General features: G+C 41.6%; 1 protein-coding gene across 11 annotated transcripts in view; it reads left to right on the forward strand.

The window, feature by feature from the left end:
* Window positions 1-24079, forward strand: part of col25a1 (collagen type XXV alpha 1 chain) — a 132962-nt gene that overhangs the window by 105315 nt on the left and 3568 nt on the right. For 4 of the 11 annotated variants that reach the window (XM_020624373.1, XM_020624371.1, XM_020624380.1 and 1 more), the window contains 24 exons: window positions 1553-1597; window positions 7112-7144; window positions 7432-7467; window positions 9219-9263; window positions 10468-10530; window positions 11460-11528; window positions 12177-12221; window positions 12728-12772; window positions 13432-13509; window positions 14201-14224; window positions 15184-15228; window positions 16022-16066; window positions 16300-16380; window positions 16492-16554; window positions 16687-16737; window positions 17185-17211; window positions 17968-18048; window positions 18393-18428; window positions 18872-18925; window positions 19045-19098; window positions 19485-19511; window positions 20007-20060; window positions 21886-21972; window positions 23923-23961. In XM_020624373.1, coding sequence (XP_020480029.1) covers window positions 1553-1597; window positions 7112-7144; window positions 7432-7467; window positions 9219-9263; window positions 10468-10530; window positions 11460-11528; window positions 12177-12221; window positions 12728-12772; window positions 13432-13509; window positions 14201-14224; window positions 15184-15228; window positions 16022-16066; window positions 16300-16380; window positions 16492-16554; window positions 16687-16737; window positions 17185-17211; window positions 17968-18048; window positions 18393-18428; window positions 18872-18925; window positions 19045-19098; window positions 19485-19511; window positions 20007-20060; window positions 21886-21972; window positions 23923-23961 — 1227 coding nt within the window. Of the gene's footprint in view, window positions 1-1552; window positions 1598-7111; window positions 7145-7431; window positions 7468-9218; window positions 9264-10467; window positions 10531-11459; window positions 11529-12176; window positions 12222-12727; window positions 12773-13431; window positions 13510-14200; window positions 14225-15183; window positions 15229-16021; window positions 16067-16299; window positions 16381-16491; window positions 16555-16686; window positions 16738-17184; window positions 17212-17967; window positions 18049-18392; window positions 18429-18871; window positions 18926-19044; window positions 19099-19484; window positions 19512-20006; window positions 20061-21885; window positions 21973-22283; window positions 22362-23922; window positions 23962-24079 lie in introns of all 11 variants that reach the window. The other 7 variants (XM_020624372.1, XM_020624376.1, XM_020624378.1 and 4 more) reach the window with 7 other exon arrangements.

Here is a 24079-nt window from a genome sequence, read left to right on the forward strand (position 1 = left end):
TGGCTCAGCATCCAGTTATAGAAACTGCCTCTGGGAGATTATGAAGGTTGATAGTTTAACTCAGTCCATGGTCTGACAAGGCTGTTGAAGCTTTGCTGCTCTGCTGTTTGTTCTCCTTCAGTCTTCACTCTAAAGCAGATGTCAACATTTGTCTTATGCAGCATGACCCCTCTGCCTTATGATAGGCTGCATTTGAGTCACTGTCAGACACGATGTTCATCAGTTCTTAGAAACTATAGTATTTCACAATAAGGAAGAAGGAACGTTTCTTCTTGATCTGTCAGATTTATTCTTTGACCCCTTGTTGGGTCCTGACCCCCTGTATGGGGATCATTGCTCTAAAGTACTATGAGAAGTTACTATGAGGCAGGTAGTTTTTGACTTTATTCACTAATTAAGTGGGTAAATTCAGGAAAACGCTTTTTAAACTAATAGTTTTAACAGATTCAAACATGGCAAAATAAACACCAGCGTCTCTCCTGGCAAATAGTTGAATTTGAGCGTGCAGCCCAGCGGAGCTCAGTAATCTCATTTTCTTGAACTTTCTTTTGAACGTTCTTCACGAGGACACGGCCTTTGGTTTCAAATCTTTGTAGCTGGTTTTCATTGTTTGATTTCCAGTACAATTGATTAGATTACCGTTTACTTAATATAAAATCATGTGGATTTGTCAGTAGTGAAATGATCTGTTCCCTAACAACAATGGTGCTGAAACGAAGTCCAAAGTGGATTTTATTTTGAGTGGAGCCAGATATGTTAATATAAACTGTTGGACTGGGCTTTGGTGACTCACCAAAGAGCCAGCAGGCAAACTAAAGAAAACACTATCAGATAATCTATAAGATAAATCCGCCTGTTTAAGATGCATGGAGCCTATTGCCATATTCTAAATTTCTCGAGGCTCCTGAAGTTAATTTTAAAACTTTGGCTTTGCCAGTCACCTTCACATTAGGAGCTTTCCAGGTGAATTTATAGCAGTGCAACATGTGACATTAATGCAAGCAGATAAATGCTAACATTGGCTAATTAGCGCTAAACTCAAAGTACAGCTGAGGCTGATGGGACTGACAGTTTTGCAGGCATTTGGTCACATTTCCTTTCAAATTTCTTTGGTCTGGACCAACTTGCTGCTGCTGCCATGGTTAAAAACAGCACTGATGTTCAATCTGTTAAACGCAGCAAAGACAGAATTTAGAAGTAATGTTTTTTTTCAAGGTGGGTGCCAGAGGTTTTTGGCCTCCACAATCAGCCAAACAGCATATTGCATCACCTGAATCCAGTCCTATTTGAACCAAGTGTGATGACTAAGTTATTGAAGTTAACATGTACAGTAACGGCACTTCATCTCTGCTGAAGTGTTCTTGGCTTTTTCCATTGGGCTGTTTTACAGTCAATCCCCGAAAGAAGAACATCCTACTGTGTTACTGTTGTTCAGTCTGGCAATCATATTTAAGGTCTTTTCCTTTAGATATTAGACTCTCAGATGTTTCAGCATTGACACATCCCTCCAGTCAAAAGACTTAACATTTTTCTTTCTCTTACTTCATCACAGGGCGATATGGGTGAAGAAGGACCGAAAGGTGATATGGGAGAGAAGGTATGTAGAGTCCACGTTACCTGTCATTGTCTTTGTTTATGCCTTGGAACCTGCACAGAGGAACGGCAGACAGTCTGGCTGTGGTCCAGAAACATAAAGTTAATGTTAGCCATGTGAGCAGAGACGTGTGGAGAGCACCAGAAGTAGCGAGGTCAGGTGCCGTCAGCTGTAGTCAGGCTGCAGAGGTGGGAAGTAATTGAGTGCCATTTTGAGGTATCTGTATTTTTATGTTATGTTACTTTTATACTTGGACTTCTCTACATTTCACAAACAAATCTTGTACTTCTTACTGCACTACATGCATTTGATAACTTTAGTTCCTTTTTAGAACTAGAACAATAAAACTAAACGCAGTAGAATCATGACCTTATTGATCCCTGGTGGGAAATTCACCAGCTACCCAGCACGACAATACAAGTTGAACGTCAGATCCACCTTTACCAGCTGCAACATTAAAGGGATGAACACAAATGTGCATCAATATGCGCCATTCTGCATAATAAGTACTTTTGGTACTGTTTCGATTGAGATACTTTTCTACGTGCACTGGGTGACCATGACAAAATCTGTGCCTCTTTACCTTCATGCTTGTTGTCAATCATTTCCAAAAACAATAATGGATTGGATAAAATGGATTGAAAATTTAGATTCAGCTTCTCACACCTCTGGGAAAACAAACGGTTCCCAAAGTTGTTTAAAAAGATTAAAAAGGGTAACACAGCTGCTGAGAATAGACAGCAGGCACAAAACACTGGAGACGCTTCTGTTTGCTAGGAATCCTGTGGTAGGTATAAAAACAAAATGTAACTGATAGACCAGCAGCGTACTCGAAACATCACTGCCAATTTATTGTTCCACAGCAGAGAACAACTTTGATAACTTCTCACTCGATGTGTCCTCTGGTTTTTAAAAGACCGCCGAGCAGGGCTGCCAAGAAAGACGCCATTCGAGGGAAACAGATGCAGGGTATCATCTGTGTAAAATTAGTGAACAAAAAGGAAAGTGGAGGGTGATAAAACTCGAGCACAGCTTTGATCTGGTCCACCTTAGTGCAGTAAAAGGAGGAAATATGATGGATTTTTGCTACAGGACTGAAAAAGAAAAAGTGGAATTGAGTATCATAGGAATTCAGACTTCTGTAGCCATTCACCTGCTTGTCATTCTTCAAGAGCATACTCCTGTGTTGTCTAATAAAAGGAGACATAAGGTAGATTCAAGAGCTGGAAAGATTTTGTTATTAAAAGATGGGCGCCCATCTTGTCAGACTGACAATGACAGAATGTGAGAGCGAGTGTTTCTAGCATAGTGCGCAGCATATGGCAGAAATAATTGTCCAATCAAAACCTACACCCAGATGAGTTTAACATATGTTGTGCACACTAAGGATTGATTGGTTTTTCAGTTCAAGCGAGGAAAATGCACACACACACACAGACACACACTCAGTTGTCAGTTTATCAGGTACACCAAAGTAAAACTATTGTTGAATTGTTCTGTTATTTTAACACGTTTCTATAGTTTTGTCCACCCTTTTATATGAATGAGGTTAAATAAACACCTCTATTCACCAGCAGCACAAACTCCAGCCTCCAAAAAGTTAACACCAGAGGTTGAAAGTAACTAAATACATTTACTTAAGTACAATTTAGAGGTATGTTTACTTTATATGAGTATTTTTATTTCAGAAGGAAAATTGTCTTTATTGGCTGTTGGTGTAAAATTCACAAGCTGTCACCAGCAGTAATTCAAAATATATACACATAAGGTAATTAAAATGACCTCTGCCTTTACCAGCTGCAACATGAGATGTGATGTACACAGTAACACATCAGTAAATATCATTTTATAATAGAGTATTTTTACACTTTGGTTTGTTTTCTACTTTTACTCAAGTGAACAATCGGAGTACTTGTTCCACTCCTGGTTAACACTATTCAGCACGCACTGCAGGGGGAATGTGGTGACACAGAGAGAGAGAGGGGTCAGGCAGTGAAAGCTTCTGTATGGTGAGCAGAGAGACCCCAGAGAGCGCTGCAGGGAGAGACAGATGGCGGTGCAAGCAGTCAGACCTGTCGGAGTTTGCGTGATGTAATGGGAGATTGTTTTGACGGTGGGGGGGGATCTGTGGGGTGTGAAGTAGGCGAGATGACGGCACAGATCTGCTCTCTGTTAGGAGCTTTAAAAGCACACATCCTAGATGAAGTACTCAAATCCTTTACTTACAGTTCCACAGTGTACTTTAGCACTAGTAAAAGACCTAAAGTCAAGGTTTTATATTAAAGTACGTCTGTATATCAGTGAATTGTACCAAAGTATCAAACATAAGTCGATTTTTATTGGTCTGTCATTTTCCTGCTCACATAGTCCATTCTGTCAGTTTGTTGTATAGTATATAATTAATTGCAAGACAGTTTAAAAGGACTAGTTTGACATTTTGATGAACAGGATTATTTATTTAATGGTAACATGTTCCAATGCAGTGCACAAAAACATGCTGCGGAACTGAATAGGTCTCAATCAAGAACTGCATAGCAGATGATGATGATGAGTTACTAGAGATCATTAGTCTTTGCTTCTGTACCCCCAATACTGCGTGGTCACTACTAGTCCCTCATTACTTCATGGTTATCATTACTTAAACTCTGTGACCCCCCCACCCCTGAAATAAGTGTACGCTATTGGAAAGTGTTCCCCATGTTCTTTCTGAGAGTTGATTAGAAGATGGATGCTACTGTGGATGGACATTAAATATGTTGCTGCAGTCAGTTAGCTTAGTGAAATAACTTTACATGGGAAAGCAGCTGACTAGGTTGAATGAAACAAAATCCGCCCTACCGGCACCTCGAATACTACCCCATTATGTCTCTTTGGTTTCATCTCTATAAAAACAACAACAAAAATACAATTCTCCAATTTGAAGATGGTAATATGCCCAGCTATTTTTGGCCTGGACCAGTAGCTTCCCTGAGTCTCTACTGGTTGCCTAGCAACTGGACAAGAAATAGCCTGGCACAGGAGTCCCCGGAAAATAAAAGCAGTTGTTGGTTTAACCCTAAAACACTTTTAACACTGTTTAATAGTGAGCTAAATAGCTGTTTTAAGAACTCGCACCACTAAAGTTCAGTATCAGCTGACAGCCTGCGTGTTTAGCCTCGTCTTTGTGACGGTGTATGAAATGTGCTATGTAAATAAAGTTAGTTGCTTTGTAGAACGGTGCTAGTTCAACAGTTGATTTTAGTCAGACCTGACAGCTAAGAGCAGGTGTATCAGGCCTCAACAACAAGATACTGAACCTATAATATTGCATTGTTTTCTGAGGTTACTTTATATTTTGTACAATCTATACAAGCCTGAGTAATTACAGCTATCAGCTAAATATGGTGGAGTAAAGTTTATAAAGTGGCCAGTAACAAGAATTTTAAAAGCGTACTTAAGTGCAGTATTTGGATAAATGTACTCTTATTTCTCCACCTCTCATTATAGTACACATTTACATAACCTGCTTACTTTCAGGAGCCATCATCTGTGAAGAGAAATGTCTCCCTCAGTCTCCGCTTGTCCATCTCCAGCCTCATTAAAATCAAATCATTACCACACTTCAGAGCATTAGCTCTAAACCATTTACTCCTGATGCCTTTTACCTAAGTATTTAACTAGGTGTGAAATTAACTGACTCTTCTTGTTGAACCTCACAAATAGAAAAAAAGAAATCAAGCCTAAGTAAACTCTTGAATTGGTTTTGGGAAGTTCCAGGCCCTAGCTGGGGTGGCACAGTGGTTGGCATGCTGTTTGAATCCTAAAATCCGGTCCAAGCTCTTGTGAATTGGCTGTGTTTCAACAGTTGGCAGGGCCTTTCCGTCCTGGGATCCAGTCATAATCTGTATTGCCTCTCATACAGTGTGTTCTAACTCAGTGACTGAGGCCAATACTCAGCTGAGCCCTCTGGATGTAGTCATCTCTGCTAATGGCCTTAATATGGAGTCACGTTTTGAGACACTGGTGGCATTAAATGATTACATTTGTCACAGCTCCGCTCCACTCGTTAATTTATCACATTTAACCTCACCAGCTGGAAAAAGCTGGAGAAGTGGCCTGGTTTACCAAGCATTCATCACGAGAGCTTCATGCTATTATCTTTGAATGCCAATATACGGCGACAGGTCTGTGGAGCTGTGGTGACGGCGCTCTGTCCTGCTCTGCTCTGCGGCTACATCACAGGCTGTAGTCTCACTATGGTAATTGGCCCAGATGGAACGTCTCAGCACTGTGTGCCACACCTCAGCTCACCTCCTGGTTCCAACACTCTGTCCATCCCGTTCATTTGGAAGAGATTAAACTAGCAAAGACTGTCACTTGGTTCTTGAGCTTGGTGTTACATCTGCCTTGACAGGAAATGTCAGTTGGTGTCATTGGTTCAGCACCAGTGGAGGGAGGTGTTAATGGCTTGTGTAGCTGATGCTGGTTCTCACACGGTCGTGGTAGCTTTTGGGTTAGAGGTGTGCAAACTGTGCCGTATACTAAATGGGAAAGAGAATTGAACTCGCATTTAGTTCATTGCTCAGTTGCAAGTTTAACAAGGTGAGATTTTAGGTTTTGTCTAAGACGTAACGATGAGATATTCTGACATCACTGCCAACACACAGCAGATTGGAACCAGCTTTGGCAGCTAAAACAATTATTCAATGAAGATGCAAAAATTCAGAATGTCTCTATGTAAAGTTTCCTGTTTTACAATCATTTAACTCTGATCTACCCTCAATAAAATAAATAAAAACTTACAGACCAGCTGTAAATGGTAACCCAGTTTATTATCTGCAAAGGCCACAATTAAAAGTCTTGCGTGCTTTGCATCGTATTGACTCCCATAAAAAGCAGAGGGTGAGAAACATTCCTTAAGCAACTTCTGAGCGTGAGGCGTATGTGTAGTGAAACCACACCAGAGCTGAAGTCCCAGTCTCCTACTCCACACTCCCTATTCCCACCAACCGCCCATAATTACAGTTATTGGCCCTGTGTTTTATGTCTGTTTTTACTGTACGCTGCAGTAGTAATGCAGTGCATGTAGGAAAGGGCCTGGGCTCTGGATGTCTGGATGAATTTGTTGGATTAATGTCTCCTTCTAGTTCAATACCCTGCCTGAAGAGATGCAATGAACAAAGGGCTTAAATGATTGGTCTTAGTGCAGTATATCAATCAAGCCTCTTACCTCCTATACTGCTGTGAATTTGCTCCTGTGTGCAGCTGTGCTCTGACGGTGCAAGAGCAGTGAAACGATTCCCATCTCTGTAGCGATAAATGTCGTCTCAAAGCATTTCTGAGAACACTGCTTAACAAAGGCAGACGTCTTTCGTGCAGACGGCTCAGGAAATGCAGTAGTTGTAATTATGTTCTGCATTGTTCGGTGTAATTGCACAGTAATGTTCTTTCCTGTTGTGGCCTTACAGACAAAGCTGAATGACCTCTGTCACTTTTTGATTTACATGTTTTTCTTTTATTATTTTAACTTTCTCCTAGGGAGACGCAGGCTCCTCTGCAGCTGGCATCAAGGTGAGAGCCACGTTAAGTCTAAAGGTTTTTCAGTGTCACTAAAATAAACTTTGCATCACACAATCTGTTACACTGTGATTGTTACTAAACATTTTCAATTTCCAGTGTAACTGTCAACCTAGCTGACTGAATCAGCTCCAGAGTGAAAAGAGTAAACGAATCAGATCAGAATGCTGTTTACTAACGTGACCTAGCTAGTGGAACAGAGAACTGATTTATCATTAGCTGGTGCAGCCTAATCCAGAAATGAAGCATTTGAAAAGAATAACTCTTTACATGATTTCCAGGGTGAACCCGGAGAGCCTGGACGAAGTGGACAAAAGGTAAGGATTGCACTTTGCTGCACATTGCTCCTTGGTACCCAGTGGGTAGGTAGTAGCAGCTAACTAGATGAATATAGATACAGTGATGGTGGTAGTGCAGTTTTAACCATGAAGATTAACCACAGCTCAGTTGAGCTAAGATGTGGTGTTTCACGTTAATAACGGTTTGTGTATCGACAAAGTATTTGACCAGACAGGCAGCAGCTCTCCATTTTGTGTATACACACATCTGAACCAGGTTTAATGTAAAAGGTGAAGTTTGAGGCTGTGCAGGATAAAATAGCTCAGGTTTTGACAAGAGCATTCAAAATTCAGTGAACCCGCTGTTTAAAGTGTAATAAGGATGTCTGGACCTGGGGGAGCTCACTGAGCAGAAACCTGAACCTTGATACATCACAGTGCTCTGACTCATTTTACATTTTCTTTGGCTTGATACCTGCTCTGAGCCAGTTTAAGTTACTAACACCTCTAGATACACTAAATCTTGGTGATGTTTTGACTATTTTATTGAGAGCTGTCCCATTACACTGCTTTGCATCAATCCAGCGAGACAAGGTTTTGTTGCTTTAGCAGTGTTTGTTGGTATGACCTCTCTCACCCAACCATTTTCTTTATTGTTGGTAGTGGAAGTCTGATGACGCATGCATGCAGAAGAGGTGCTATCTGACCAGACTGCACCAGTGGCCCTTTAATTACACTTCTTAATCCCAAGTGCTGCATCCCATTAATTTCCTTCTCTTGTCTTGGGTTGCACAAACAGGTTTTAGACAGCAGGGCTTTAGCAAATGTCTTCTTTTAATGCTGTGCTATAAAGGAAATGCACGTTTTTGTCCACTGATTTTACAGCTATGATGCTTAGTGACACACACATTATATTTCTCATCATAATGGTCATTTTGGGATTGAGTTGTTGTTCCAATTAAATATTACTACTGGATGGTATTCAGCTAGTGTTGGTAAAGTGCTGCAGTAGTCCACAAGAGAGACTTCAATTCATTAGTTTTACAATGCTTTCATTAACAACCATGGAAATTTACAGCCCTGTTTCTGGTCCCCAGAGTGCCATTACAGTTAATCATTTTTGTGCAGCGCTAATCATTCCTTTTCATATGTCATAAATACAATGGTCTTCGCAGAGCGTTAAATTATTCCGAGTCAGAAATTGTGTTTGGAAAGTCTTGTGGAGGCCTCACAAGGGACTTGACCTCTGATTTTTTTTAAATCAAATGACGGTGTTACACAAACTTGTATATAATGGGAGTCTGGAGTTCTCAACCTGACAATGACCTGACCTTGGTAAGAGAGAAACTGGCCAACTCTCAATGCTCTGCCAAACTCGGAACGACCTTGTAGCTCTAACAGCTTTTGCAGCTTTAATCCAAAGTATCTGACAGTTTTTCCTTCTGGAAACCAGAGCTATTCACACCTGCCCAAAGCAATAAAATCCTAAAGATGTAACTCAATTGCACTTTTTGAAGGGTTGTGTTATAACAAGCACTAATCACGCTGCATGTGTTGGTATGAAAGTGCATGTGCGGTGCTTCTGCTGGTGCTTACCATGAGCACATGACACTCAACATATACACTTAAGGACAGCAGGCCGCTTTTTAGACTTAGAGCAGCATGGTAGCCAGAAAAAACACAAATAGAAAATAAAGTGCAGAGCTAATGGAACCCCAAAGAGCCTACAAATGAGGCTTGACTTAGCTTAGCTTGGCTTGGCTGTAATGTGTCGCACTCTTCTTGTATAGGGAGAGCCAGGACTTCCAGGGCTGCCTGGACTCCCAGGGATAAAGGTAAATGCTTTGCTGTTTTTACCCCCAGTCATTCCCCCACTGTTGTCCCTGTCCACCCGCTTCAGCCCATCACAGTAAAACACATTAAGGTCTCCTAATCTTGCTTTTCCTGCTGTGGGGGACTGAAACTACAAGGTTACATCCGCCGCGGTGGCAGAGGCAGTGTAAGACCTGTACATTCAGTGCAGTGAAAAGTAAGGTGCTTAGACAAACCGACGAGGCCTAACAGCCACAGCTTTTGATCTGAACATGCTGGTAGTCGGCAGAAAAGCTGCCTCATTAAGGTTTGTGAGCAGAGGATGATTGGAGCACTGTATTCCTGGCAAATACTTAAGTCCACTTCCTGGAAGTGGCGTCAGGAGACTCGTTGCAAAATGTCTCAAAACTGCTGCTTGTTAAGGAGAGGAAGTTGGTTTTATTTGATTTAGTTCTTTCAAATTAGGCTTTTGTTGCGTAAGACTTTTTTAACTGTATCATAAAGGAACAGCAGCAGATGGTGAAACTAAAAGCACGAACAGCACATGATAACTCACTGCCATCTTATACTTAAAGAACAGCAGCCGCCTCAGTGTATTTCAGGATCATCAACTTGAAATGTAACGTGAATGCAAGGAATGCTCAAACAAGCATGATGACTCAACGCTTTTGCTGTTCTGGTTTCTCTCTCTCTTTGGTTTGATATCTAATATAATGCTGTTTTTACTTGAGACCTCTGCTTGATGAATTCTAACAGTGTTTTGCTAATGTAGCACTGAACGCAGCTTGCACTTTGTTCTGCTCTGCATTCTTCTGTGTTTATCCAATCAGTTTAAAGGTTTGACAAAGTGTTCATTACGTACTGTAGGTGGGAACTCTGGTTGCAGCATCACACTTTATATAGGAAGCTCCCTCCCTCCCTCCTTAATGAACCTTAATGAAAATGTGGCAGAGAACCTGTTTTTCACTTGTTACATCCTAACTCCCATAAGAAGTCAGTGATGTGTGTGTGAGACCGGGGGGTAAATGATCATTTGTGTTCATGTGTGTGATTCATGCATGTGTCTGTGAGTGTGTGCATGTGCAAGTGCATGGCTGTTGTTTTTAGAATGTTTGCCCATGCATCTTGTGTATGTGTTTAGCACTCATTAGCAACGAGAGGATGTAATGCGTCGCCATAAAAGTGGAAAATTCTGTAAGATTTTCAGATTTTTCATTTTTTCTTCAGGGTGAGCCTGGGTTCCTCGGGCCCCAGGGAGAGCCAGGGCTTCCCGGACTCCCAGGGACTAAGGTGGGTGACTTTTGCTGTTGAGCTTGCAGTAATGTTGTGTATCACGGTATGAGAAGAGCAAAGCAGGTCTGACAGTGAGAGCTGACAGATTTTTATGGCATCCTGTCGGTGATCATCATCAGAGTTTATGGTCTCATTATCCATTATTGTCACCGCTGCTGGTGTTTCTTCAAATGTCACTTGGAGTTGGTCAGAACGAACTAATCCTCTGAGTCCTGACATTATCACACTGCGAAGCCAGCAGCGATAATCCAGACACACAATCTTTTTTTTTTGCATCAGGCTGTTTGCTGTGCATCAGTAATCAGGATCTGTTAGTCTGGCATTGTCCTTTGGCAAATGTCAGGATGAAACTACAGCACAGGATCATCGATGCAAATATTTGATCTGCTGGTTTTTCCTTATGTTCAGGTCTGTTCAGTCATTTGAGACAGCTGGTTTAGTTTAGTTTACTTTTTTTATTCAAACTGTTAATAGTCCCTTGGTTTGTTTTCACTTGCCTGCCTCTAACTTTGTCAGTGTTAATTGGCTATTTGAGGAGGAAAAAGACAAAAGTTGAGTGACTCAATGCTGTTGGTTTAAGTATCAGCCATAAGTAATGGAAAGTAGGAGCTCTGAGTTGTACCACATCCCCATCTGTTGGCTTCCTCCAGTCGCTTCACATTAAGACAAAATGCACACAACTATACAACAGGGGATTCGAATGTTTCCTAAAAGATTCAGACAGTTTGATAGAGATGTGTGTTGTAGTAGTAGATTCTTCAGTCATGTTAAAGCTAAATAACATTAAGTGAAGGCCTTCAGAACATGCATCACAGTACAAAGAACTTGGTTCGGCAGTTCTCTGTAGCTCCTATTAAATGCAGGTTGCAGGAGAATGGTGGCTATGCCTCTTTGCTGCTGAGCAGTTTGTTCTTCTGTCTGTTTAGGGTGAGAAAGGCGACCATGGTCCACCAGGAAAAGGTGAACGAGGAGATATCGGACCAGTTGGACCAAAGGTCAGTGACTCATGCACCGAATGTGTGGCATGAATTATGTTAGAATGTGAAAACAACAGTAGCTTGACCCCATGGTTAATGGGTGTTTGCTGCCATCTGGTGTTTCACTGGTCTAAACACAGTAACCTATGACTAAGACGAGTACAAAAATAAAATGCCTTTCCAAACCCAGGGTGTGTTCAGTTCATCAAGCATTCACTTACGTTAACAAAGGGAGCTGGCTAAACCATTACGACCTGTAATAAGTTCGAGGATGTCCCTGGAGTCTGTGTAAAGTAAACCAAATATAAATGTTTATGTCTAGCCATCACCCAGCAGGTAGCTCAAACTCCAGTCTAAGCTCAGAGGGACCCACAGATCTGTTTCACATCCTATTAGAAAGCCCCAAAGTGAACTCCCTCCTTTATCAGTGCCAGAGTTCAAATAAACACATGTCCGGTGCTCGTCAGTTATGGCATATTAAAAGCCGGTTATTTTAGTGAGACTGCCTGTGTTGCTCTCTTGAGAGCAGAGGGTGATGAGGTTTCCTCTGTGATTTGAATGAACTCATACAGAGAGGATGCTTTAAGGTTTATATATGAAGCACAACCTTTTTGTAATGTTCCTTAAACCATGATTCTTTGTTAATGGATTTCCTGTTCATCACAGGGTTCACAGGGAGAAGCTGGTGCACCTGGTCTGAAAGGGTCAAAGGTGAGCAGGGCAGACACGTTTTCTTTACATCCAAATTAACTGCTCTGTGTTGGCATCGGTTTAATTAGATTTTGCAGGTGATCCGGATCTTGGATTTCCACTGATAGTTGACCAGTATCTTTGGTCGAAACTTGTGTCTTGAACCTCTATACTTGTAGAAATGTGAACACTAACAATGCAAACCTTTCTAACTGCAGACCTGTGAGTATATCTCAGTACTGGTTGAGTCTTTTGGTTATTTCTAGTAGTATTGTTGTAGTTCAGATGTAGTGAACCAGAATTTTCCACTGCAAACAGTACAATAAAAATACTTACACTGCCACAGCACCGCTCTCCTCATCAGAAAAACTGTTTTTCATGTCATATTATTGGTGATTATGTAGAATAGTATTTTATATCACCACTGAGTTATGAGGTCATCATAGTTTTCCACACTGGAGAATGTCATAAGAGTAGTAATGACAGTTCTGTCAGCAGTGACATTTTTGTTTGTCTTCTGACATCAGGGGGAGACTGGAGATAAAGGAGATTTGGGATTCGTCGGGCCGAAGGTAGGCATCTGTCTTAAATAAACATGCCTCTGTTCTCCTTTCTCTATCGTGAATTTCTGATTTCAAATGCTGGTTAATATTCAACTTCAAAAACCTTGATTTCCCATGAGAAGGTACCAGTGCAGCCACACTAGTACCACCAGGGGGCAGCAGTGAAACCCAACCTGGGCTAGGTTAGTCCGCATTTAACAAACATTTACAAACCAGCGGGTTAGATAAGCTACACTGGAAATAAGGGCTCTGAACTCAATGCAATAGATGTGACTACATCTGTGAGTTCCAGTTAAGTGTAATTGCTTGAATGAAGTGGGGAAAAAAAGAACTAGTGAACACCACAGCTTTCTGTTTTGGCCTGAGTTGTCCAGTGTAACATGGCTCCACTTGGTGAGGAACTGGTTGTGACGCTTCATAAAGATGAGAAGGGGTACAATAGCATCAGCAGGCCCCAATACCAGAAGCTGCAGTGCAACCAGGTCAGAGCAGATGGGTCGACTTGGCCATGACTGCCACGACGACTGCATTGCTGACTGTGACGCTGAGATGGCAGTGTGCTGAGATGTGCAGAGGAGATGCTAGTTTGTATTCCCAAATACAAGAAGCCTGGCAGGAGAGAAATGTTCCAACATGGCAGTGAGTGTCTTGATGTTGACCATGTGCAGGGACCCCCTGGGCAGAAAGGAGACCAAGGAGCCACCGAAATCATTGACTACAATGGAAACATTCAGGAGGCTTTACAGGTAAGACCAGTCATTGTTTAATGCAACTCATTTCCCTCACAGGTGCTGCACAGACCTTTATCTGCAGGAGTCCATAGCTCAGTGAAACTTGGTTTGATTTGGTCGCTTATTCATGAATAACTTACCCTCTGTCTCTGCCATGTCATACAATATATATCATATTTACAATGCACAGACTGATGTATGCAAAGAGGAGTAGGAGTGTTGACGACAGGAATAGTGGATGGGCAGTTAAAGCAAAGCATTTATTTTATAATAGATAAAGCACTTCTTTACTGTATGTCAGCAACTGTACCTTGATGGTTTTTAAACTGAGAACAGCCAAACAAACACATCTTATTTTGTAGTAAGTTGGGCTTTCTGCCACATTAGTGCATCTCATCTCGACTATCAGCTGAATGAATTGGCTGTTTTTCAAGTGTGATGTTAACTTCACATTTTCAATTTCCTACGTCTGTGGTTCATAAGAAAATGTAAAATGAGTTCCTTAAGTTAAAGTCCAATGTCATCGGTTTGACACTATTCAGGCTCTGTCCCTTACAGGTAAAATAGGCTACATCTGTTCAATCAAGAACAAATACTGAGGGGGGTGTCTATGCAGAAATGTGATGACACAAAGGTTTCTCTTCTCTGTGACCTCTGAACTTCTCACACCATCCTTCTCTTTTCCACTTCTCTTGGTCCACTGCAGAAGATTACCACTATTACAGTAACGGTAATGATGCACTGTGTAGTCTGTGTGTTGTGTAATATCCACAAGTGATTCATCTTTGTCCTCGCATGGGGCCCAACCCATTCCCAGCCCTGGTCTGCATCACCCTGTTGTTGTGCTCCCTCACCACATGTTTGCTTAACAATGAGTGGATCTTGCTGCAGTGCTGCGTTTCTGCTTCCTGGGTTGCTGGTTGTCTCTTTGAATGTCTGTAAAACATCCTTAAATAATAATTATAATCAAATCATTGTGAGTCCTGACTTACTGTGAGTGAACTGGTTGTTTTATTGTAACCTTTGTTTGGAAATGTGCACCAGTCTTTATTATAAGGCCCTGTCTAGGCCTCAGTTAAAATCTTAAGGTTTAAGACTTTCATTGACTCAGTTTTGCACACAGTGCTGCTGTATACTTCTTAATTAGTGTTATTTCAGTGTAGAAAACTACACGTTGCAAGGAGATGATGCTCCCAGCATCCTCCTTTATTTGTGAAGGTGGCACCGATGTTTTTATTTTAGAGTGACAGAGCAACATTTAGCTATTATAGGTGTTATACTGCCTGGCATGGCACAAAAACATCATCAGTGGATGGATTTTTCTTCTACATGATTGATTTAGTAGAATCAAATCATGGAGTCTAGTGTGTATTTCCAGGGTCCAGTGTGGATGTCTTCCATTCACTCCCCAGATTATTGCTTTAAATTGTATAATGAATTGCTTTAATTGCATCCTAACCTCAACATCTGTAATTGTGTTGGTGGTAATTATGTACATGTTCTAGCTGCCACGTTCATGACCTCTGCATGGGTTTGAGTTGAACATCCTGTTTGTTTGCTAACATTGTCAGTGTGCCGGTTAGTTCTGTTCTTAATGAAATGTTTGATATTCACACACACACACACACCCATGCAAGACTATAGTTCACATGTTGAACTGTGAGCAATTTTAAATCTCATTCTGTGCAGGGGCCTCCTGGGCCTCCCGGGCCAGTGGGACCTCAGGGTATAAAGGTAAACACTGTGTTCTGCAGTTTTTTCCCCCATGATGTAAATTCTACTTCCCCTTAAAGGTAGGGTTGGTGATTTGTGGAAAAACCAGCAAGAGGAAGCTCAATTTTCAAAGTAGACAGCTGAAGAAACCCCACCATTTCTTTCCAAAGCCACTCCTTCAAAACACAACGTGCACTGCCTGACTGCTACTTACAGATTTCAGGAAAACAACAACGCTCTCACACTGCAGGTAGCAACGTCTGGCAACAACACCAACATTACCATAAGGCCTTGTGTCTTAAAGGGGAGGGCCTGGCCTGTAACGACGGTCTCTGTTTGTGAACGAAAGCTGCTCTGGGAACCTTCCTGCCATAGCTTTCTAGCTTTAGCTGTAAAACAGAGCAGTAACACATCTGCCTGCAACGCCTGGTAGGAGCAACTTGGCTTGTACATTGAGTGCACGGGCAGAGTGCAAGAAAGTAGGAAGTTAGTTTGACAGGCCATTCAGTGGTTTTGATTGGCTTTTTTCAGCCCTGCTGCAGATGGCGTTTTCTTTTTTTACTTATTAGTGCATTTAATGCATTAATTGCCATTGGATTGGAGAGAGAAATTCAATAAATGTAACAAAAATGCTTCTGAAAGGAGTCGCCAACCCTACCTTTAACTAAAATGATGAATGTTTGCCTTGTCTGTGTGAAAATCTTGACTTTTTATTTTACTAACAAGATGAACTTGTAACTGCCCTGCAGCAGCGCCTCCAGGTACCGTTTGTATTTCACAGTGTGTGTGTTAAAAATGTTGTCTGTTGTCTCAGGGGGATCGTGGGATGCCTGGTCTCCCTGGGCTCGATGGTGAAAGAGTGAGTTGACCCCCTGTTCTCATGTATAGATGAGCTCAAGTGTGAGTTGGTTTATGAAGAACTGGGACCTTTACTCACATCACGTAATATTGATTAGACTATTAACTGAAATAGTAACTCTTACAGGACATTTACATTTTTTTAAGTCTGTCTTTATTCCTATAATACAAAATACAATTACACAAATATCCCCAGGGTGAATAATCAAAGTGGATTTTGCTTGCGTCTATCAGGGCTACAAAGGTTCAAAAGGAGACATGGGAATGCCCGGAATTTCGGGGGACAAAGGAGCAACTGGTTTGCCTGGTCTACCTGTAAGAACTGTACATTATTTTCCAAGATGAGGCATCTGAGATATTTGAAATGTGACACGAAATGTTCATCCATCTTATTAGACAAACTATCATCAAGCTTTTGTTCCTCAGGGCGTCAATGGTGTAAGAGGAGATAAGGGAGATCCAGGTCTGCCTGGTCCTCAAGGTCCTTCGGTAAGTCGTGTTAAAGACTCACCTTTACATTAATATACTTGTGTTAAAGATGAAACCCTGTTCTGTTAGTGTGAAATATTGTAATATATACTTGTTGAACCATCATTTGGTAATGAATGCATACCTTTGCAGATTATTGGTCCTCCTGGGCCACCAGGGCCCCATGGACCACCAGGACCCATGGTGAGTTTTTTTTTTTTCGTGGACAATGTATCGTACTTACCTTTGGTGCATTGCAAATGACGATCGCTCATATGAGCATATTCGCACAATGATGGTAAACAAAGCATGTTAGCCGTATGTCCAAGCTGTGGTTAAACATTTGAACTATCAATGCTCCATTTACATACTGACCTCAGGTATCTTCTAACTGCTCTGACACTAGCGCTTTCTACTAAAAAGTATTAAAATGCTTTGGTGTTGTGTGTAAAAAGTGAAAGGGAAACTCTCAGCTGAAGACTTGGCACTGCTCACCTGTGGGACACTTCAATTTCCTTCCCCATTCTTGCATTTTCAACAGCTATTTATTTATTGTGGTTAAAAAGTAACCACAATAAAAGAAGTTTGTAGATGAAGAGACCAGCCAGGTGCTTTACAGACTAACAGTTTCCATCTCTTGATGTTTTTTAGGGACCGCATGGCTTCCCTGGAGCAAAGGTAAGTCTCAACATAAAGGATACCAAGGCACCTTCGGGTCATTATGTCTAGTTAAACCAAGAATGGCAGTTTTTGTGAGTTCCTTCAACCCTTATCCAAGTTCAGGTGTTGCAGGAATATGCCCTGTGTTCCAATGCATTATAAACATGTGTAACAGCTTCTGTAAACCTTTGTGTATTAATACTCAGTATAACATACTGTACTTGTAGTAGCTTGACAAAATAGTTATCAGCACAAGCAGGTGTCCGCTTCATCTCGTTTCTGAAGCTTTTAACCACATCTCTAGGCCTTACCGAGCAGGTGGACATAGTCCGTTCTCATTGCGTTGTCTCATGACAGAAGTATGAAAAGTTCAGAAAGTTTTTGTGTTGTTGATTCCAATATCAATAATAAACCTTCAAGCTCGTCCTTGGAGTAGTTTTTACAAATAATTTTAAGCTTACCTGTTAATTACCTGCACATGCCTTGATGTTGCATGACACACCAGCTATTAGGTAGGTAACAGGTACAGGAGCTGATGATGCTTCAGATGTAGACAAAGTGTACAGGGAAGTCGGCAGATAAGACCTACAGTGGAAGTCAATGTGATGCCAGATGCAAAGGGGTCAACTGCTTGATTGAAGGGTGTTAGAGATTTCTGGACAGACAAAACAACACACTGTCAGCATCTGTAAAGCAACAGGAGTGAGCCCAGTGGACAAACATGAGCCATACAGGTGCAACTGTCATGTCTGCCTGCCTCCCCCGTTTCCCTAGGGTGAACCTGGGTTGCATGGTGTGAAGGGTATGCGAGGGGAGCCAGGACACAAAGGGGACCGTGGGCCTTTGGGTCTTCCTGTAAGTACAGCCATGCACCATGGGATATGTCCGACTGCAAAGCCCTGCTCTTGATTTCTTCAGACATCTGTAGAACCCCCTTATTTCTATTGTTGCCCTGCCAGATTCTGCATTGTGTGTTAGTGCTTACATTTGATTGTTTGTGTGTGTGTGTTTCTGTACTGCCTTCTCCATTTTTTTTTTATCCTCATGTCCATTTTCCTGGGCTGACTACTTTGCCAAGCTGCCTGTAACACAAGGTGTAATTTAGTTGTAAACCCTGCCATCAACCTGTCCCAATAACAGTGTTCATCTGGTACTAATCCCGCCTTGTTCATGTCACTCATACCTCCATAACCACACAGGGAGCCTCCGGCTTGGACGGCAAGCCCGGACCTAGGGTGAGTGTCATGTGACCAACAGGCTTCACCACCCAATTTGTCTACTATCCCCCCCCTCCCACCCTCCATACAGTCCCCAGTCACTTCATTTTAATGTATGTTACTGTAACTGAAAAGAAATTGACATTTGAGATTTTTTTTTTAGTGAGGTGCCATGAGCTGAATGAGCCACACTGAGTTTAGTTCACTGGATAGTGACCATGCATTAAGCTCTTGTTTGTCCTGTGTTGCATTAACACAAACTCATACATTAACTGTGGCAGCAGTGTTGTAAATGTGCTTTGTGGCCACTGCACGTGTACTAGCAGCACTTATGTGTGTGCTAGGTGTAGGTCAAACCAGGTGGAGATATGAATGTTTTTCATCCTCTGTTTGGAAAATCAGCATTGTTTTGGTAGATGTGCTTCAGTCCATTAATGTAAACTCATCATGACTTTCTGCAGGGCATGGACGGACCTCCAGGTCCAGCTGGTCCAGCTGGACCGAAGGGTGACATAGTAAGACACATTTATTTATGACCTTATATCTCACTGAAAATATAATATGTTTTACCTTCATTTTAGGTGTTTGTCACACTGGCTCATTTTAGGGTGACCGTGCGATTCATTTATTTCAGGGTGAGAGAGGAGCACCTGGCGAGCCAGGACCAAGGGGACCTTATGGACTACCTGTAAGTTTGAGGACATTATCATGTTTGTTCAGAAAGTGTAAAGATAAGTTGGCAGCACTTACGCATTCTCACTTAAGATGAGTTTTATGAAAATATGCTTTACAAACCTGCACTATTGGATCAAGAAACTGATTAACGTTGAGCTAGGAGCTCTTGCTAGCTGGGCCAGTGTTGGATTTAACTTGTTGTGCATCACTGATGTTTTTAGCTGTTATATCGGTATTTCCCTGGCTGGAAATATCCACACTTTCCACACATTGCAGTGGCAGATTTAAGTTAATAGGCTTCCACACTATCAGCACCACCACCATCTTTTCTAAGGCTTAAATACAGTCTCTAATAATACTGGCTATGTGGTGATGCACCTGGATGCTGTTTGTTTGCAGGGTGCGGCTGGAACACCAGGCTTGGACGTAAGTCTCTTTCTGTATTTTCTCCATTTTCCTGATGAGACAAGAGAGTCTCAGTGATGTTAGAGCAATTCAAATGGCTTCTTCCTACATAGCGATGCTTGGAAAAACTTTTTAATATTTGGAAATATTTAAAAAGAAATGAAATGCAACAATATAAACGACTTTTTTTAACTACAAGCTAAGCTAATGAGTTTCAACATAAGTTTCGCATTTATCCATCCTTCTGTTCATGAGTGAATGATTTAGTTTCAGTTGTGCATCATCACTCTATACACAAAGAAACCCAATCTCAATAAGAACAATGTATTTTTGTGTAAAAATTGGTCAAATTGAACGTCATAACAGTTTTTTTTTCTTGTTGCACATCCATTCACTCTTTCACCTTTTTCAGTTTCACTTTTTTTTAATTAGCTGTTGTCTTCTTCAGCTTTGTAAGGACAAGAAAACCCACTCTCAGAAAAGCCAGAGTGATTAAGTGAAGCTGTATTTTTACAGGGGTTGCCAGGCTTAAGGGGAGAGAAAGGCGACGTTGGGGAAAGAGGAGAAAAGGTAGATGTAGAAATGTTGATGAAACCTCTTAACACTACAGATGACTGATGTCAATGGACAGTGACAGGAAGGCCTTTATATAGTCGCTGTGCTGAACTAGTTTGAGACACGTGGTGACTGAATACAGCACGTTGTAACTGAAAGGACTTGAGTAGAACGCTGTTTAATTATTGGACATATCTGTCTGCATCCTAAAGAATACCTTTTGCTTTTTGCAGATACTTTAGGTTCATGTCTTCAGTCTGTTTTGTACCTTGTTGATAGATGAAGTCAAACCAATTTGAGCTTTATACAACGAAAGAATAAATCAAATCAAATCAAATCAAACCCACTATCACCCACAGTCGTCTCAAACCAGCTTTTGTTCTCCACCTTTGAATGCGTTGCCATCTCATTTCTCAAGATCACAAGTTCAGTTTCATTCCAGAGGCATCCAGAAGTGATTTCAACGTGTTAGACTGAACAAGTCCATTGACAACAGACTCCAAAACTCCATATTTGTTTTTGTGTTATTTACATGCATGAACATAAACTGAAAACATTTCACTTCCTTGATTTCTTGAGCCTGTTGATACCTCTCCCCTTGCTTGAGTAGACAGTAGTTTATATCTTTCTATTCTTAATCTGCGTCTCCACACTCACTAACACTTTTCACGTGTTTGTTCGATGTTTCATGTCTTTAAGAAACTGTATCCCTTTGTGTGGAACATTAAGATACTTTGACTCTGTGAATGTATTTGCTAACCATTTTCTAATAGAGACCGGATCCTAGCACGGCGTCTATTCCAGGTGTTTAGCAATAACACTGAATTTACCAGAGTATGGGTGTGTCAAGGTTTGTGTTTTAATATTGACTTTGGATCCAAATACATAAAGCAGAGTTGGAAAATAATGGGGCTTCATTGGATAAAGGGAGGGTATAGTAGATGCTGAGGCAGAATGAACAAACAGTAACCTGAAGCTAGACATCAAATATAGGAGCTCAGAGGGAAGAAAACTAAACCGGGCTCTGAAGCCAGCAGAGCTAAACACAAAACAAATCTTAAATCAGGTAATAAAGGGATAACATCAACAAACATGAACCAGAACTGAGAGTTCTAGATTCTAAACATGAATGTGGAAACAAGACGTGCGAACGTTTGACCGAGATGCAGGTGAGTCACTGTACAGTAGGTGCTTCATCGATAACGACCTGGCAGTTGGCAGACATGGGCTGCACCTGAAGTGCGCACATGGTAACTTGGTTCTGAGTTTACGGTGCAGTATAACACTTCAGATCATGAGCTATGAGTGTGAATACAACTTTTTAAAAGCTCTGTAGTACATGTTCGGGCAAACTCATACCATTTAAAGTATATTTACATTACACATTTCATCTCATCATGGCTAAAAATAGACCTGTGATGTTTCATCAGTGAAGTTTGATGATAAAATGTGCTTTTCACATACATCAATTTCAGCTTTCATGTATGTCGACTAACACTGTACAGCCAGAGTTTTATTCTGAAGGGATACAGTTTGAACTTGGTGTATGGTAGATTAACTCTCTCTTCCTGGAGGATTTTCCCTGCTACTCCTTCTCCTCCTCTGTGCCCTTTTTGGCGATTGGCTCTGTCCAGTTCTCCTTTTTGTTTTCTTCCTGTCCTGAGCAACATTTTCAGCATTCCCAGTACTGTCTGGTATTCCCTATTTTCTAACACTGACCCTGTCTCTTTCTCCTTTGTGGGCTGTAGCCTCCCCTCTTTAATCTCTTCCCTCCTAATAGCATAGCTCTCCCAGATGTCCAAAAAATGATTTTAACTTGACCAAACTATTGTATCCACAGGGGGAGAAGGGAAAGAAGGGCAAAAAAGGGCCCAAGGGCGAGAAAGGAGAACAGGGTGCCCCTGGATTAGATGCACCCTGCCCATTGGTATGTCCCAAATGTGAGCTGGGAATCGCCTCCCAGCCGTTCCACATGAGGATGAGCACCCTGTGGCTAGACAGATACCCAGCTTCCAGCAGACCATAGCAACCTGAAACAGTCGACTACTTGGCTTGAAACTCTGCACCTGTAATGCCATGAAATGCTGAAAAACATAAATGAGCTGGATTGTGGTATCAACAAGCTCACAGGGCCGCTCATCCCTCCCCCCCTTGTGTCAGTGGTGTAGTGGATGGATGCAGGGGTTAAGGGTCGTCCACCTCTCTCCCAGTAACACTCCTAGGTATCTCTGCAAACAGGGTTTCCGGGGATTTAAGGGTGAAAAGGGGGAACCAGGGCAGCCAGGTCTGGACGGGCTGGATGCCCCATGCCAATTGGTACAGTATTTCTCTTCTTCCTCCACCTCTTACCCAGCATGCCGCTCACTTGGCCATTAAAAAAACTAAACCATGCATGACTTGAGCTCATCCAGCATGAACACACCTTACTTCAATCACAACTACATTTTCCATTTATGAATTGTTACAAAATAACATTCAGCGGCAAATACCTCACTAACTTTCTGACTAAAAGCACTCATCATTATAAAATTACATTGCAAAGTAAACAATCATTGATTGAAATGACACTTAAGCCGGTCCCTCTAACTGAATCCTGTCATTCCCTTGATTAAAACTGGAGCAAAGTTCTGCTTGAATCTGTCTCCCTGGAGCAGTTACCCTGTAACCTGATGCTAACAGACTCCTTTACTGATGAGTTCGCCATGCCACAGGTGCATGGACCCTTCCTTTACTCTGTTAACTTCCCTTTTCCCTTCCTGTTTGTACCAATTGGGCCAGACCATGACAAGAAAAAAGTAAACAAAGATATTTGCCCCAGATCTGTTCAAGCAAAGGAAATAAAATTTCTTTATTTTAATGGTTTCTCTTTCCGAAACAATGCTGTGTAATGCATGGAAGGAAGTTCTGCCTCCACAGTCAAAAACACGAGTGGTTTAGATTACTGACACTCACCTACATCGACATCAACGGTGCACAAACAATGAAATGAAAAAGCCGTTGTACTGTAGGCAAACATATCAAACTGTCATATTCAATTATAGTGTCCGCAAGTCCCACGATTTGGTCCTGTGGGGCCGCTCTAACAACATCAGAGTAGAATTTTCACATTGCCATGCATGAGATGTATTTTGCTGTGTATTACATGCATGAATGAAAAACCGCTTATAGTTTATTGTAACTCAAAGATGCAGCTGAAGTGATGAGTAAGCAGGTCATGTGCAAACCAGCACAGCCATCCTCAGTTCGATAGCTCCTGGAGAGTGTTTGGATGAAGTTCCTGTTTGTTCTTGCTTTTCATCAGGTGCAATAAGTCAGAGAAAATTAGTGGTTTCCCGTGACTTTTCCTTAACTGATAAATTCAAGCAGTTCAGTTAATTCGGTGGCTTTGAGGCCTTCACAGCAGCCTCAGATGTCAGTGTTGAGGACTTCAGTACCCAGACGTCCTACACGGTTAAACCTTTGCAGAAGATGAGTCCGTGTGCCGGCCAGTCTGTAACCGCATCGTCAGTATAAAGGAGCATCATCAACATGAATGAGTCAAGCTCTCTGTTGAAGCATGGTTTTGTTTGCTGCTGTTGTGAAGCGTGTTTTGATTTGGAGACTTTTCACGTCCGCAGTGTGATTTTAGAGAAACTGTGATGTCAGTCGGGTAGGAAGGATGTGTCCCATCTGGGATCTGGGCTTATTGATGTGATGCTTTTGTTTTTTTTCTTTGAACAAAGTCTAATTGGGACATTTATTGTTTGTCATAAAATCCACCCATTTTTCTCACTTTTGAGTGTGTAATCATCTTGCATCTATTAACAGCAAGCCATTTGTTCTTATTTCAGTAATCCTAGTTTTTCCTCCCCCTCCCCTGCTACTTTTCTCTAAACAGGGCCCAGATGGATTACCAATGCCAGGGTGCTGGCAGAAGGTAATGTGACTCCTATATATACTGTATTTGTGACAGTTACACAAAGTGAACAAAATGCTATAATGATGACGTTACCTCTTCAACTGCACATTTTAAAGTGACAGACTTGTGAAATGTT

The sequence above is a fragment of the Monopterus albus genome, unplaced genomic scaffold (genome assembly GCF_001952655.1).
Source record: "Monopterus albus unplaced genomic scaffold, M_albus_1.0 scaffold326.1, whole genome shotgun sequence".
In the NCBI taxonomy this organism is placed as follows: Eukaryota; Metazoa; Chordata; class Actinopteri; order Synbranchiformes; family Synbranchidae; genus Monopterus; species Monopterus albus.